Below are 16,633 nucleotides of genomic sequence, written 5' to 3'. Positions count from 1 at the left end.
TTGTATACTGATCTAGCAAACCACCATTTTGCTGTCCCTCTCAAATTTTGATCTCCTACATATCTGATACGTATGTGTTTTAAATATTTGTATAAGGCATTTTCTAAAATTAAATAGAATAGGCATAAGAGCAGAATTTTCTAATATACACACAAAAATATTATTCCTAGGTAACATTAGTCCATGCAACAGAATCTAAAGCAGTCATTTATTCAGCTATGAATCTGATCAGTCTATGACTCTCTCCCTTATACATATAGCGATCATCAGAAACTACCAAAAATGTCTAGCTAAAATCAAGAAACCACGTATTTGAAATCCATTAATCCTACAAGAACACAAAGAGGTGAATCTCTGTTGCTTGTTTTATGATGGCTGTTTTCTAAGATTCTAAATCAGTATCAGTCTAGTAATATTTTCTAGAAAGTGATAGACATCAAGCTTGTGAGTGTATATTTTTCAGAATATAATTTTTATGTCTTTGTTCAACACAATTTAAATAGTTGTTTATTTTTTTCTAAATATATATTTCTTTCTCTTATGAAATAACTGGAAGAAGATATAAAAACGCCCCCTGCCCCCATTCAATTTTCTTTTCCTACTTAGGACTACTTCTCTAAAACTTTTAGTAAAATTAATATTATGTATATGTAGTACTAATTTTATTTTATTACCTCATATAAAACTGTTGTGTTTCCGTGTAGAAGAGGTCCATAACAGATATAGGAATGTCCGACAACCCAGCCTAAGTCAGAAGCTGCCCACCACACCTAAACAAAAAGAAGATAATAAAATACATATATCTTAACCAGAGAAATGTCATGTAATGTGAATTTAAAACCATGATTACCTCTCCAGGTTTAAGTCCATATATAGAAGACATTGACCAGTTAAGCATTACAGCGTATCCTCCAGTGGGCCTCACCACACCCTAAAGAGAAAAGGTGAAATTAAAATCAATAGTGTGTTAAAAGATTCTCTCTCTTCATACTGTCCACTTAAAAAAAGTTCCTGTTTAGAGTATTTCATATTCTATAAGCTATAAATAACTCTGGCTTTCATATAATTGTATCTGAATCACTATTTCTTTGGCTCCTCCAATAATAAAAACAGAATAATTTGTCCATATTAGTCCATTTGCAGAATCCATTCTCACAGACCATTCTGAACCTTCTAAAGAAAACATGATTTCATGGAATCACATGCAATAAAAAAAATTTACAGTGGTAACATAAATTATCAACATTACAGGGAATTCCCTGGCAGTCCAGTGGTTAGGACTCTGCACTTCCACCGTGGGGGGCATGGGTTCGATCCCTGGTCGGGGAACTAAGACCCTGCACGCTGTGCACGGCCAAAAAAAAAAAAAAAAATCAAAGACTTAGCATGAAATTTTCAACAATTACATTTTCACACATATTTCCGGAACAAAAATGGAAACTCTCAAAATTAAGTGCACAGAAATGTCAAAGGTAGCTGTATGCCTAAGAAACAGACTACTATAAGGATATTTATTCCTTAATATTATTAAATAATAACAGGATGCTTAGAGGAAAGAGTCATATTCTAACTGGATCCTTCATACAATGCTACCCTTGTGGTCACACTACCACAGTATCAGAGCTGAGCAGTTCTTTAGTGATGAATTCTCAAACTCTGAGGAATCAATCCTGATGAGTTGGATCTAAGGCTGACAGATTTTCCTTACATTACATTTGGGCAAAAGTAGGGATTGTTACACCACGGTACTATAGTTTCTAGCAGCTATCCTTGACAGTGAACATATTCAATGTTAATACAAGATTAATTTTTGAAAACTGAGCACAAGAGTTATCATAAATAATAACTGATAGTAAATTTAATAATTAATTTCATTTATTGCTTCACTATAAACATTAATCATCATTGGCTCAAAAAGACTTAATGATGTGAATATTCAGAGCAAGAAGGTGAATGCTTGCTAAGAAATATGTTATATTTCACTCACAAGTATTTTCAAGCACCTCTCAGTAGAGCAACTAGAATTGCTTTGTGAAGAAGATAATTATTTTACCTGAAAGGGCACACATGGTCCTAATTAACGAACGTGCTACTAGTTGAACATTTTTTGGCACAGTTCTGTAACTGTAACACACATACATGAATCAGGAAATGAAAAAGAAATTGACTTTCTGTTTGTTACTAAAATTGCTGCTCTCCTCAGGTACCACTAATAAAACATAGGTACCAAGCTGTGGAATACATTTTATCTCGTCTCTTGGCAAACATCACAGGCAACTTTGTTGGCATTTGATGGGTACTTTCTAGGTTGTATGACATGGTTAGCATGCAGTTGGCTCTCTTGATCACCTTGGGAGTATTAGAAATCCTAAGCCCCTGCCAGTAAATTTCACACATGCATTTTCCCACATAAACTGAGCAGCTCTTTACCGAGTATATGCTGTATGGTCTTCCACGCATTTTGCTAATTTGTTTGTCCTATTGAGAAGGTCTTTTCCTATAGTTCAATACCTTGATGAATTTGATATTAATCAACTTGCAAACACTCTTTTCTAAAACTTTTTATTCGTTTGGTAGAGGATAAAATGTGAAGTTTTTTCATAGACAATATGCTATCCATATTCTTTGATAATTAATGTCAGTCATGATTTCACTTAAGATGTTTTAGAATTTCTCTTCACCTGCCTGTCCCTGCATTTAGAGGTCATATTTATAAATAATTCTAAATATCATTATAAATGGGTAAATTTTTATATTAAATGAGGGTAAGATTAATCAACTGGAAGTTACAGAAAGGAATAAAAGGCTAAGGAGAAAATAAATGAGTAGTAATTCATTTGTAAAACTCAGAAGATATTTTAAAGGATAGGTTATCAAATTTCTGTTTGCCTCTCAAGTGAACCCTTCTTTAAAGGTTATTTACCAATGTTGCTTTGTCTGTAAAATGGTGGCTACCTAAATCCATTTGACCCCAAAAAGTTAGACTTAAAAATGAGACCATGCATGAAAAAGTATATAAAATTATACAGGTTAGAATTTACTGTCCTCCTAACAAAATTATTTCCTTAATTCTAGCAATTACTGTTTTTTTTTTTTAAAGTTTTCCCTATGCTAATACCACACAAAAGGCAGAAATGTTAAAAATTTAGAGGTTATCATTGAACATTCTCCTTAAAAACAACTAAAGTGGAGCTACAGGAGACAGAAAAGTCATGTCTGTTTATAATTGGTCTTTGATATCCACTTATTTTTATTTTTTTAAAAAATTAGTATAAAAATTTTCTTCAGACGTCTTTTTTTATTCATTAATATAGATTATCGATATGAAATATCAGATGACAGTTTTCAATTTACTGGGTATTTGGTATGGCGTAGAAAATAAAACTGCATCATTTCATATTCTCCATGTAGATCTTTTATAAGAAGTTCAAGAGTAAAAAAACTGAAAGATTAGTTTTAAAAAGAGAGTTTCTTTATTATAATATTAATATGTGACTAACATTAAGATGATAAAGCATTTCTTGTTTGTAACCATATTTTCCAGGTAATGATAATTAAAATGCAAAAGATAAACACTGTTCAGCCTCCGAAAATACATAAACCATGCTCAGAAAAACCTACAAATTATTATACTCTAGTATGCAAAATTAATCAGAAACAAAAAATGGTATTTTAAAGTATATTTGAAATCTTGAGTATGAGATATAAATATTCAACATCAGTGCTTACCCCTAAAACACAAGCATGCTGCATTTCACTCTTTTGAATATGTTACTTTATGTATTTATACCCTATCTACCTTCAAAATAAAGATAGATGATCTAATATATTTTCAGAAAAGTCCCCGCAACCTGCCAATACACTGTTCTAGTTTTTGTAGGATCAGCCATAATACTTCAAGTCTTCTGGAGAACCTGAAAAACATCCAGGTGGGACTAACACTCCATGTCCCTAATAAAGACATGAAAGTGAATTCTATCTCAGAATAGATAGGTGCTCTTTAAACAAAACACTTTTAATGTATGGGTATTTTAAAAATTCAGTCCATATGAGTGAAACTAAAGGCTGATTATTCATCATCCAGGAATGGGACGGCAGTTATCACAGATGGTTCTTTATGATTTCCAGTTTAATGAGCTGCCTTTGAAGACAAGGAAAGCCACAAAATATTATAAATGGGGCCATTAACATAAAACAGAAAACATGTCTGTATCAAATGTGTACTGTTTGGTTGCCAAAATTAAAAAAAAAAATACAGTTGAAATAACATCAGTTGTAGTAGAAGAGAAAGGAAGTTTGAGATGTGTGGTAAGATTAAGAGTTTGCGAGTCTTTAAAATGTTTTTTAATAGATCTATAAAAATCTGAATGGCAAATCTCAAACTATTCAGGTAAGAGAAGTCTAGATAGAGTAACCGACAAAACCTCATACTTCCTAAGTTGAGCCCCTCTATCACCCTACTCTGTAGTAAAGACTTGTACAAGACAAATATACATATTTACATACATAAAATGGATATTCATTCACACATACATATGTAAATACATATGCATATATGTCTATATGTACACGTGTATATGCCTATGCTTTGTATGTATGTTGATATATACATTTCAATTCAGTCTGGCAAATTAAGTAAAAACAAAACAAGAAGAAAGAGGAAACAAAAATATTACCTGAAGAAAAGAAATCTATCACCAAAGAACAGTTGGAGTCAGTGAGTTGAAAAGTATGAGGTATGGTTCTGCTTACTTAAAAACTCCAACAAACCAACAATACTCTTGCTCTCATAGTGGTTTTACAGGTGATATCCCCTCTTCCTAGAATGCACCCTCACCCCTTTTCTGAACCTGGTTAGCTCCTACTTGATCACACAAGTACTTAACAACACTGTGAAAGTGTCACCTCTTCTGGAAGCCATCCAAACCCACTAGGTTTGTGTTAAAAGCCTCTCTCTCCTCTTTCATGGCCCCAAGACCTGCAAACTTCTCTAAGCCTCTAAGCACTAACAACATGCACATACTGCTAAGTCTCCTCCACCACTCTGGGCAGTTAAGAATGCTTTTGTGTCTTCAGCATAGAATAGGCAGTTAATACATTTTCTGACTGATTAAAAGAGTTAACAGTTAAATGAATAAGCACATGTACGAAAACTATAATTTTTAAAAAACATTCTTCTTTGTTCAAGAGAAACCCTTGAAACCTTCAGAATTTAATGAATCATATTAGTAGAAATGGAATGATTCCATTTGGTATATTTTGTCAAACATAAAATCTCTTGCTGTAGACAAGACAATGACTCTGAAGCTGCCTCTATGGAGGATACTTTAGCAGCAGTATAATTTTTTATTGGTCTGAGCAACTGTGAGATAAGGGGCAAAGGTGTAGGAAATTCAGCATTTTAACTGCAAGAATTGTACCACAGATTAAAAAAAAAAAGTTCACAGGTTTTTTTATTTGACTTTCTCTTACTTTTTTCTACAGTATAGAATATGAATAAGTCACCTAACACGTAGGAATAAAAGTTAACATAAATTATATAAATTCACATCAGGACAAAGGACTTATCTACCACTTTCCTGTCATGCCTTCTTTTCTAATTCTTTGCTTTTGGTTTCTTTTCCCCTGTGCTCCTTTGGCACTAATTTTTTTTTTTTTTTTTTTTTTGGTTATCTCCATACCTCCATGACAGCAAGCCGGAAGAAGATAAATATGACCATCACTAAATCTCCCACTCCCAAAACGACACCCCATCCAGATGAGGGATTCTTCTATTGTGTAGTTCCTTGAAGTAACTTGAATATAGGTACCTAAACCAAACAGGATAAAAGTGTACAACAGGACAGAAATGTATGCAAAGCAGCTCAGCTGTGGTTGCTAGAATATGTGCAGCAGCTAACAGATTAACCTGTCATATAACAACCTGACAAATCCAGGGTTGGCAGATGCAGAGACGCAAATATGCCCTAGATATATCTGAAAATTCTAACCAAAAAACAGACTGCATTGTGTGTGTCTTATATGTGCCTATGAGAAATGAGCTTTTTTTTTTTTTTAGAAATGAGCATTTTTAAGCAGCATATTTTTATGGGCTCACAACATTATTTTTCCTCATGAAGATCAAAGATCAAGAAAACAAATTATATGATGACATGAAATTTATATTTAAATGCTTGCGTGCTCATCTTTCCTGTACTTCTATTCTGGGAATCGCAATATTAAAAATTCAGATCCTATTAATTCTGATTATGTCTACCAAAAATGAAGTGAGAATCTTATGAATAAAGAGGCATCTGGATACTCAATATCTTGTAATAACCTATAATGGAAAAGAATCTAAAAAAAGAATATATATCTACATAACTGAATATATACATATATATATATATATATATATAAAGCTGAAACACTTTGCTGTACACCTGAAACTAATACAATATTGTAAATCAGCTATATTTTAATTTAAAAAAAAGGCATCTGGGAGCTAACTGGAAAAGTAGGAGATTATTTAACAAATATTCTGATGATCTACCATGGCCCCATTCTAAGGTTAGTGCCAGAGTGGATTCAAAGATGTATGAAATATATTCTAAGACCTCAGAGAACATGCAATGTTATGAAAATAAGTAAATAAAAAGTAATATATTAAAAAGTAGAATAAAATAAGTGGCATAAATATTTGTTGGCAACATATAATTTCAATGCAATTGAAATTCTAAAGTCCACTGGAGGGTTAAAGGAAATGTTTCTGAAAGACCTTGAGAAACGACTACTTTGTCTTGCCATTCTGCATGTCCTACTCTGTTAAAACCTACCCGTTCCCATGATTTAAACACCATTCCTCTACAACCAATGACGTTCCAAGGGTCTATCTGCAAATCCAGATGTATTCTTGGACCCAGACTTTCACTTCCAGCTACTGGCTGGGCATCTCCATGTTAATGTCCCAAGGATACATCATACTCAATATGTCCAAAACCTCCCAGTTTTCTCAGCCGCAAACCATTTTCCTTTGTTTCTACTTTAGTAAATGTTCGAAACCACTCTTCTATGTTCTCAGGTTCAAGGTCTTGGACTCCTCCTCTGCCTTACTCTTATCCTTGAACCAAATCTGATTGTTCCCTAATAAGTTTGCTGTCCTAAGTAAGGTCCTAAACTAAACACAGCCTGGAAAACCAATCTCCTAGTTTCCATTATGTGTATTTGCCTATCTTCTCAACAAAATGTTGCAAGGGTTACCTTCCTTCATATTTTTTCTTAAGAAGCATTAGTGCTCTCCATTCCTTACATACAGTATATAAACTAAATTTCTTGGCTCAGTTTTAAGCAATTGGCCCCTGCCTATATATCTGGCCATTTCTCTTCTTTATCTGCACCAAATGCACTAGCCATCCTGGAACCTTCCTTACACGCTCCTGCCTTTGCTTATGTCGACCCAATCTACCTCGCATGCCCTCCTCCCTATTATGTCACCTGATGAAGAAGTTCTATTCATCTTTCAAATGTCACCCTGTCGGGTTTCCCTGGTGGCACAGTGGTTGAGAGTCCGCCTGCCGATGCAGGTGACACGGGTTCGTGCCCCGGTCCGGGAAAATCCCACATGCCGCGGAGCGGCTGGGCCCGTGAGCCATGGCCGCTGAGCCTGCGCGTCCAGAGCCTGTGCTCCGCAACGGGAGAGGCCACAACAGTGAGAGGCCCACGTACCGCAAAAAAAAAAAAAAAAAAAAAGTCACCCTGTCAAGTGCTTTCCCTGACATCTCCCTGATAAAACAGCACTCCCACTCTTTCTATCACCCTTACCCTGCTTTATTTTTCTTCATAACACATCACAGATTGTATAGTTCTTTGTTTACTTCCTGTGTCTAGCCATAGAATGTAAACTTCTAAAAGATAGATATATATTTGGGTGCTCAGTAATCTTTGTTGCATTAATGGAATTTAATCCTTCAGACACCATCCAATCTCATCTTTTCTTCAAGAAAGCAAGAAGTAGGGTTGCCCTCTTAGGGCAAGGATCACAGACTATCTTACCTTATCTGTGTTGATATATATTAAAATCCCACTATGCTGAAGGGGCTGTGGTTTACTCATATTTTTATCTCTTTTAGCACCTAATGAACAGTCAATAATGCATACTGAATTGAGCTAAATTCAATGTGAACAGAAATCTCCGAACAATTAAATCCTTCTCCAATCTATAGAAATAGATTATCTTCAGGATGGGACTACATTACAAGGAAAATGAGGATGATTAAAACATCAAACAATCTTCAGTTTGGGCATCTAGGAATCCCACAAAGAACTCCTTGACCCAGAGAAAACCTGGAATAGCTAGGTTTCTTCCTTATCTGGAACCACCACTTTTCAGAGTTAATGCCCTGTATATTACTTTTATTTTATTTCTACTACACTAGCTGAGTCAGCTTTGAGTTGATGACAAGCTCTTCTTCGGCCCTCTCATAAGGATCCCCATCCAGGCCACAGTGAGTTTCAGTCTTGAGGTGGCAGAAAAGTTTTTATAAGATTCCTTCCGGCTTTTAAGGAGCTAAATTGATTTTTTTTATTTGGTTAGGTTATACTATGTTTTCAGGGTCAGTGGTTTCATCTCATGCTGATACTTTTATATTAGATTATAACTTGCTGAGTCCCCTTTTATTTTACAGCCAAACGTTCATTTGGACTCTATGTGCATAATGCAGGATTGCAAAAAGTGAAGGGTAAGGATTGCATCCAGCAGATCCTTTGGACTGCTTATACAAACATATCTTAGAGTCTGCAATATAAGAAATATTTATTTTTCAGATGACCAGAGTTCTTAAAATAATCATAGGGCTTTGATTTTACAACAACACAAATATCTTCAGGTATATGCATTAATTTATTTATGCACTCAACAAAAATTTGAGTACCAACTACATATAAAACACGATGGTAGAACAAAATGTAATAAAACATGGTCTCTGTACTCCGGGAAAATATATCCCTCTACCAAACGTTCTCTTTTTCACAAGCAAGTGAATTTTATATAAAACGTCTTAAGTCTTAATTTTCCTTTATTTACATCTAAACTAACATAATCACTAGTTTAAGAGTGTTAGCAGGTAATTTTTCAGAATTCTGATGCTACAGAGGTCCGATATCAATAAAGAGGCCAATGCCCTATAGGATTCAAGTGATTGTAAAAGTCCCTTTGCCTGCTATGATTCAATGAATATTGAACTCCTTAATAAAGATTAATAGGAAGATGATATCACAAGTCTTTATGAATTTATATGAAAAAACAGTATTATTTAGAGATACTAGGCAAAAGTGGTATTTGTTTGGTATCTGACACATTCAGGATTATTGACACTTTTGACTTTGTTTTGTGAAAACACCTTTCAGGGTAAAAGACTTAAAAAACCCCTGAGCGTCTTCAGTGCTGCAAATCAAATAGTTCAATCCCCTGGATAAATTCCCTGTTGTTCAGACTGTCTAGGCCAATTCTCAAAGTTGCATTTTTAACGATAAATTGAATTCCTCTAAATCAAAAATCAGTTTTCATACTGTATGAAGGTTATGCCTCAAGTTAAAAAATAAAAATATTTCATTTAAGATATATTTTATCAAATTTTATTAAACCAACTGATATTCAATCAAATATATATTAATTTTAACAGCTTACTAAAGCAATTGAATATTGCTGATAATTGTGAAGATTCTGAAAGAAATAAGGACAAAGCATCTGACATTAAACATAATGAATATTTTTATATATTTAGACACAATATGTCTTTAAGATACAAAGTACTTTCAGTCAGTAGTCAAATATTCCCAGTGCAAAACAATCTGCCACTATAATTATCCCTAAGATAGTGCATACCTTTGGCAACCCCGTTGTTCCAGATGTGTAAAGAATATACAGCGGATGTTCGGAAAGGACAGGAACACAGTCATGTGACTGTGCTTTTGCCATCTCTTCATCCCAATCAAGGTCACGACCTGGCGCCAAAGGAACCGGCTCCTACAAAGCAAAAATATAGGAATATGCACTGAACAAAGGAGATTATATCAGGAGAACACTGGAGAGTAGCTTAATCTACATTAGTCTGAGCATCTGACTGAAATCCAGGCCTATAGAGCACTAAATATCAGATTTATGACTCAGTATTTCAGGGTCACGAGTTAAGATAAATGTTCATAACAAAATCCAACAGTTTGATGTTGGCTTCAACTAAACTTACAACAGAAAATGTTTTATTCAAACCTAGAGATATCCTTAAGAAATTCAATATGATGCAGGCATGATTTCATCAACAGTCAGAGCTTAACTAACAGAGGTTCATGCTTCTATAAATGCATGTACACTAACACCTTTATAAGCTAACTTCTATTTTCTTTTTGACCTGAAACACACACTTTATTTTTCTTAATTGGGGTATAGTTGCTTTACAATGTTGTGTTAGTTTCTGCTGTACAAAGAAGTGACTCAGCTATATGTATATATATATATCCCCTCCCTCTTGGACCTCCCTCCAATCCATCCCCCCATCCCACCCATCTAGGTCACCACAGAGCACCAAGCTGAGCTCCCTGCACTATACAGCAGGTTCTCACTAGCTATCTGTTTTATACATGTTAGTGTATATATGTCATTCCCAATCTCCCAATTCATCTCACTCCCCCTTCCCCCGCCCCGTGTCCACATGTCCATTCTCTACCTCTGTGTCTCTATTCCTGCCCTGCAAATAGGTTCATCTGTACCATTTTTCTAGATTGCACATATATGTGTTGATATACAATATTTTTCTCTTTCTGACTTACTCTGTATGACAGACTTTAGGTCCATCCATGCACCCCAATATTCACTGAAGCACTATTTACAATAGCCAGGACATGGAAGCAACCTAAATGTCCATTGACAGATGAATGGATAAAGAAGATGTGGTACATATATACAATGGAATATTACTCAGACATAAAAAGGAAAGAAATTGGGTCATTTGTAGAGACGTGGATGGACCTAACTTCTATTTTTCACAACTTATTTCTTTTACTTTGGAACTACTGTCTTCACAATGAAATCTCAACTAACCCAATAAAATTTCTCTTTATACAGGGCCATTTAAGAGTAATACTGCGGCCATTTTTCCAAATGAGAGAATATTAAATAACTTTCAGGGGTGGAGGAGTAATCTACTTCTGCTTTTTCAAGAACAAAAATCAGTTTTGAAGTTAATGAGAGTATGAGACATACACAAAAAGCTATCCAAGTTTTCCTCCATCTACGTTATTGACTAATATGGTAGAAATGTTTGTTTTCTTTTATGTTCCTAGAACCAAGCTCTAGTGTTATAAACTTTATAATAATAGAGCCATGAATTAGACAGACAAATCTTAAGTTAGACAGACCTCTTTAAAAATGGTGCCAATGAAATAAGCCAGATAGATGAAGAAAAAAGAAGTGGCTTATGGAAAAATTACTCTAGTGGGGAGTTATAGCTATTTAATTCTAGTTATGATCCAGTACATATCTAGTTATTTTATGAAATGCTGACTAAGCTCAAGATGACACATCAGGAAGTTTACAGTTGGCGAACTTGTTAGTAGGCACAAGGCAAGACTTGTGAAAGTAAGTTCCTCAGTGAAAGTAAGTTTACCACCACTAATACTGTAGTATGAATATTACTGTAATGCCATATGCCATAAAAACTGTATAATTATTCACTCATTAGTGTGTAGGCTGGGCTACCATGAAGCAATCATATTGCTGCCTCTTCTTTATCAATGCATGAATCATTACACCTAAATATTTCTTTTTCACATTATCTTTTCTGTGAATTTCTTTTTCACATTATCTTTTCATTTTTGATGTTTAGTGTTGTAATACATAGAACATCTACAGTGTTTTGTATCATATAAGCCAATATTGATGCAGGTACTGATAGACAATTCAGCTTGTAAACAGATGACATAAACTTATGGTATGAGTAAATATAGTTATAAATCTACTTTCTCTTCCTTATGATTTTTTTAATAACATTTTCTTTTCTCTAGCTTACTTTATTGTAAGAGAATATAGTATATAATACATATAACGTGCTAATCAACTGGTTATGTTATTGGTAAGGCTTCCAGTCAACAATAGGCTATTAGGTAAGTTTATGGGGGAGTCAAAAGTTATAAGCAGATTTTCAACTGCCCAGTGGGCCACCGTCCCTAACCCCCGCATTGGGTCAACTGTATTATTATTATAGTTATAATGTAAATTAATAAAGGATACCACAATAGACTATACATTCATTCTAATTCATTAATATTACAGATACTCCTATGTTCCACTCTTTTTGTTTTAAGCTCATTTTTTATAATGACAGAAAATATCATTCTTTTTTGCCAAAAATAGTGACATTCCTGAAGTATTGTATATTCAACAGTTTATAGATCAAGTGTTCCTTTCAAATGGTCAAAAAGAGTCATCCTTAGCACATCACCATAAGCAAGGACCAAATTCAATATTCAGATTACCATATTTGGACGATTATAAATGAGAACTTTATCTGGCTTGTGTTGTCCTATTCTCAGAGCTTCTTCTAGAAGTGGTATGTATTCTACCTTCCTTCCAGGTTCAATGCCAAATGATGCTGTAACAACGACCTTGGGCTACAATGAAAAATAAGTAAATAAATACATGAGAAAGCTTAACCATCCTGATTAAGGTAACCACAATATTTCAGATGCAGGCTGACAATTCAACATTTCTTAAGAAACGTTTGAATGATTCTGTTCTCTATTAAATAAAAGGCCTGAAAACCAATAAGCTATTTTTAAATGTTATAGCCCTAACCACTTCCACATAAATCTCACTTACCTGTTCAGAATTCCACACTTAATGATGCTTCTGGCTAATAAACATGAGCTTTTAAAAAATACTTTCGAAAGAATTCATTAAATCAGGTAGATGTAAATTTGCCATGAACCAGTGAAACGGAAGCCTAGGGCCCCCTCACTTGCAGAGGCCTGCATAACAGCTGGTTGTTGCTGAAGTTGTAGCATTTCTTAGCGGGGGAAGACCCAGCCTGACTGCTATTAGGAAGCATTTCTAAGGTTTTTTATGTAAGCATCTCTGCTTGAACACCTAGAGAGAACTCAGAAGGAAGAGACCTGAGTCTCCAATAATTATTTTATGATTCTTTTCTCATTCCAAATACATACTCTTTTTCACCAAATTTTATATTGTCATTTTGTCATATTTTTCTTAAAAGGGCCCTCATTTAAGTTTCAAGCCCCACAAAACCTGAACATGCCCCCGTCATTAAGACACACTTGGCACTCTTCTTTACCTGACAACTTGCTAGCCATGCTTCAAGATATGCAGAGGTGTAGCTAAAAGGCTTAGGATCAATCTTCCTTCCCTGGTAGATTCTGAGCAGGCCTCAGATATCCAACTATAGTCAAAGTGTTCCTTTGTCCCCACCTCTGCACAGGAAGCTCTCCCAGGCCAAATTTGGACCCTGTTACCTCCCTGTCTCCTATGCCTGTTACAATGCTTGCCATACCATAAGCTCTCAACAAATATTTGTGGCACTGAACCAAAATTCTCGTTAATCTGCAAAACAAACATATCTTTATTCTTTTAAGTACACTGTTTCTTCACGAAGAAATCCAAAGCAAAGGAAACAGATAATAAATTACTCAGGAGAAAGATAATCAGTCCAACATAGTGCACCTATTCCTGAATTTTGATTTCTGGTTACAATACATTTCATCTAGGGAAGGTTTATATAATGTCAAATATATGCATATATAGCACTTTCTGGTTTTTAATGTCATTTAATATTCATGGAGCTGAGGCTCAGTGCAGTTGCATAGCTTGCTCCAGGTTAGAAGTGTTAGAATCAGAAAGAGGGCCAGTACTGACTGATTTCAGAATCTTCCTCTTTCCACTATTTCAAGCTGCCTTTTAAAAGGAAAGAAATGAAAGAGTAAATCTTGTATCCTTTTTTAAAGGTCAGACATTTGAATATAATTCACATTTTAATATCTGAAATATGTACAAAAATAACTCCAGATAACATTCCCTAAGGTTAGAATTTTAAATTCTGAATAAATGAAAGTTACACATCAAATTAAAAACATATATAGAATATATCAAAAGTTGAATAATTTAATAATTATTGATAATTTATATTAATAATTTATAAATAATTTATATTTATAATATTAATATTATAAATAATTATTGAATAATTTAAAGTCAAAATTAGATTCTTCCTCTAGAAAACAATCCCTTTCACATTTCTATTAAGAGCCTTTTATTGGAGGTTTTATTCCATCTCAAGTGGACTACATTCTTCCCATCTTCATCTGTTAAAATAAAACTTTTTCTTCGGCCTAATTAGTTGAAAATTACGACATCAAAATCATCCCTGGTTTCAATTATCATCCAAATATCTACGGTATGTATCTCTACCTCCATCTCCTCGCCATTAATTTGACTTGCTCAATGGTCCCGCCCATAAGAATATGCACTTACTGCCTAAACTCCTTAACAAGTTTGGGGGTGGGGGAGGTGTCTATGTGTGTGTGTCTTATGGATGAAAACTCCTCCAGTGATACAGCATGAGTTTTATAAATTCTTATTATATATATAGATATAGATATAGATATAAATTTTCCCACATCGTATAAAATCTTTTAAAAAAGAAACAATATATCTCATACCTTTCCCCAAATGGTGTTTAAGATTTCTGTAGCTGAAAAGCCAGAGTCTATAGCTTCCTCAGGGAAGTCTCCAACCGCCCACTGATTTGCAGATCAGTGACTGATATTTCCCCCTAGATTTCCCTTCATAAGCACTAACTCAACATGTTTTTAAAAAGATAGAGAAAAGAGAATCCAGCCAGTTAGTGTGCAAACCAGCTTCCTAGTTCTAATAACTGATCTATTACCAGATGAAGTCAGATATGTAAAACCTCACCTCATGCCTAGTACTCTGGGGACCCTCAATATATATTAGTTCCCTTTTTTTGTTAAGAATGTTTCTCATCCTGGCCTTATAAAACTCTATAAAGGTCAGTCATCTCCTACTCCCATAATGACCTTCCTTCTTTAATCTTCCCACTGCTGTTCTTCTCCTGCACATTGCCCACTAGCCACTGATTCACAAAGAGACCACCTACCAAAGGTTCTCGTTCTATCCTCTCTCCCACTCACATCATATTGCAAGACTTACCTCCTCTTAACATTGCTTAAAACATGACAGTCACCTGCTCAAAAATTTGACCGGTCAGCGTCTACAGGATGCAATTCAGACAATAACTGCCTTTTCAAGCTCACCTTCTCTCCCTCTCCAATCACATTGGTCTATTTGCTGTCCTTTAAATGAATTTTTACCCTTTCCTGCCTCCCATGCTAGACTCTTATTCTTTTTCTAGCCTTTTGGATCCCACTGTCATTCTCTTCAACTAGCTGAATCTTAGATGTAACTCAAATCTCACCTCCTTCAGGAAGCTGCCTTCAGCCACCCCAACTAAAAGATATCATTCCTGCCTCTAAATCAGGGATCTGCAAACTATGATTCAGAGCCAAACTCTGCCCAAATTACATTCTGTAAAGTGTTGTTGGAACACTGCTTTGCCCTTAGTTCCTGCAGTGTCTAAGGCTGTTTTTGTGCTACAACAGCACAGCTGAGTAGTTGCAACAGAAACCATGTAACCCGAAATGCCTAAAATATTTACTATCTGGTAACTTACAGAAAAAAGTTTGCTGATTCCTGCTCTAAATTCATAGAATCATAACAGCTAACCTGTTTTTTATAAATGAGTATTATATGCCAGGCACTGTGTTAGTGCTTTAAACTCAGTATCTCAACGATATTTCACAACAGCCTTTCAAGTTTGTGATCTTAGTACCCCACCTAAACGTGTTACTTCACCTGTCCCTAACACACCCTCTTAACCACTGTGCTATATCACCATTCCTGGAAATATATAGATTATAAAACTAGTCATATGTCCCATCCATTTGATAAGTATCATTTCTTAACCAGTTCCAAGGACAGTACCAGGCATAGCGTGGAAGCTTAATAAATACATGTGGAATGAGTAAATTAGTTATTATTTTTCTTAAATGTCTTACACAAATACATGACAAGTTAACTTGAAAGGCTTGCACCTTATATGTTATATTCTTCACAGTATCTAGAAAGATGTCTACCACATAGGACTGACTCGAAAATAAAATTTTGGTTAATAGTGTATGCCAAATAAAAAGTAAACTTTACCTCAGTTGATAGGAGGATCTGATAAGTACAGATCACTCTTCGATGGTTCCTCCACAGATAAATACAGCTGTACTATATGCAGCTACGACTTGATTCCTCCAAATAAAGCACTTACCTTTGCATGATCAATGCGACTGCTGAGTTCTCTGGATGCAAATCCCCCAAATATGAGACTATGGATGGCTCCTATCCTAGCACACGCCAGCATGGTGTATATCGCCTGGGGGATCATGGGCATGTAGATAACCACGGTGTCACCCTTCTTGACATCATGCTTGACCAAAACACCAGCCAGCTTAGAGACCTATAACAACATCATCAGATCAGCAACGTGTTCTCTGTGGTAATTCACTGAACTTCTCAGTTACG

At 35.0% G+C, this 16,633-nt stretch overlaps 1 protein-coding gene across 6 annotated transcripts in view; it reads right to left on the bottom strand.

Annotated features, from left to right (window-relative positions):
- Positions 1-16,633, bottom strand: part of ACSS3 (acyl-CoA synthetase short chain family member 3) — a 144,488-nt gene that overhangs the window by 77,533 nt on the left and 50,322 nt on the right. For all 6 annotated transcript variants that reach the window (XM_067697458.1, XM_067697463.1, XM_067697459.1 and 3 more), the window contains 5 exons: positions 16,380-16,568; positions 12,508-12,642; positions 9,863-10,003; positions 851-931; positions 675-770 (listed from right to left, as the gene is read on the bottom strand). In XM_067697458.1, the coding sequence (XP_067553559.1) occupies positions 675-770; positions 851-931; positions 9,863-10,003; positions 12,508-12,642; positions 16,380-16,568 (642 nt within the window). The remainder of the gene's footprint in view (positions 1-674; positions 771-850; positions 932-9,862; positions 10,004-12,507; positions 12,643-16,379; positions 16,569-16,633) is intronic.

This window comes from Pseudorca crassidens, chromosome 11 (genome assembly GCF_039906515.1).
Source record: "Pseudorca crassidens isolate mPseCra1 chromosome 11, mPseCra1.hap1, whole genome shotgun sequence".
Taxonomy (NCBI): Eukaryota; Metazoa; Chordata; class Mammalia; order Artiodactyla; family Delphinidae; genus Pseudorca; species Pseudorca crassidens.
Note: the sequence above shows the minus strand (reverse complement) of the source record. Positions and strands in the feature narration are given on the sequence as shown.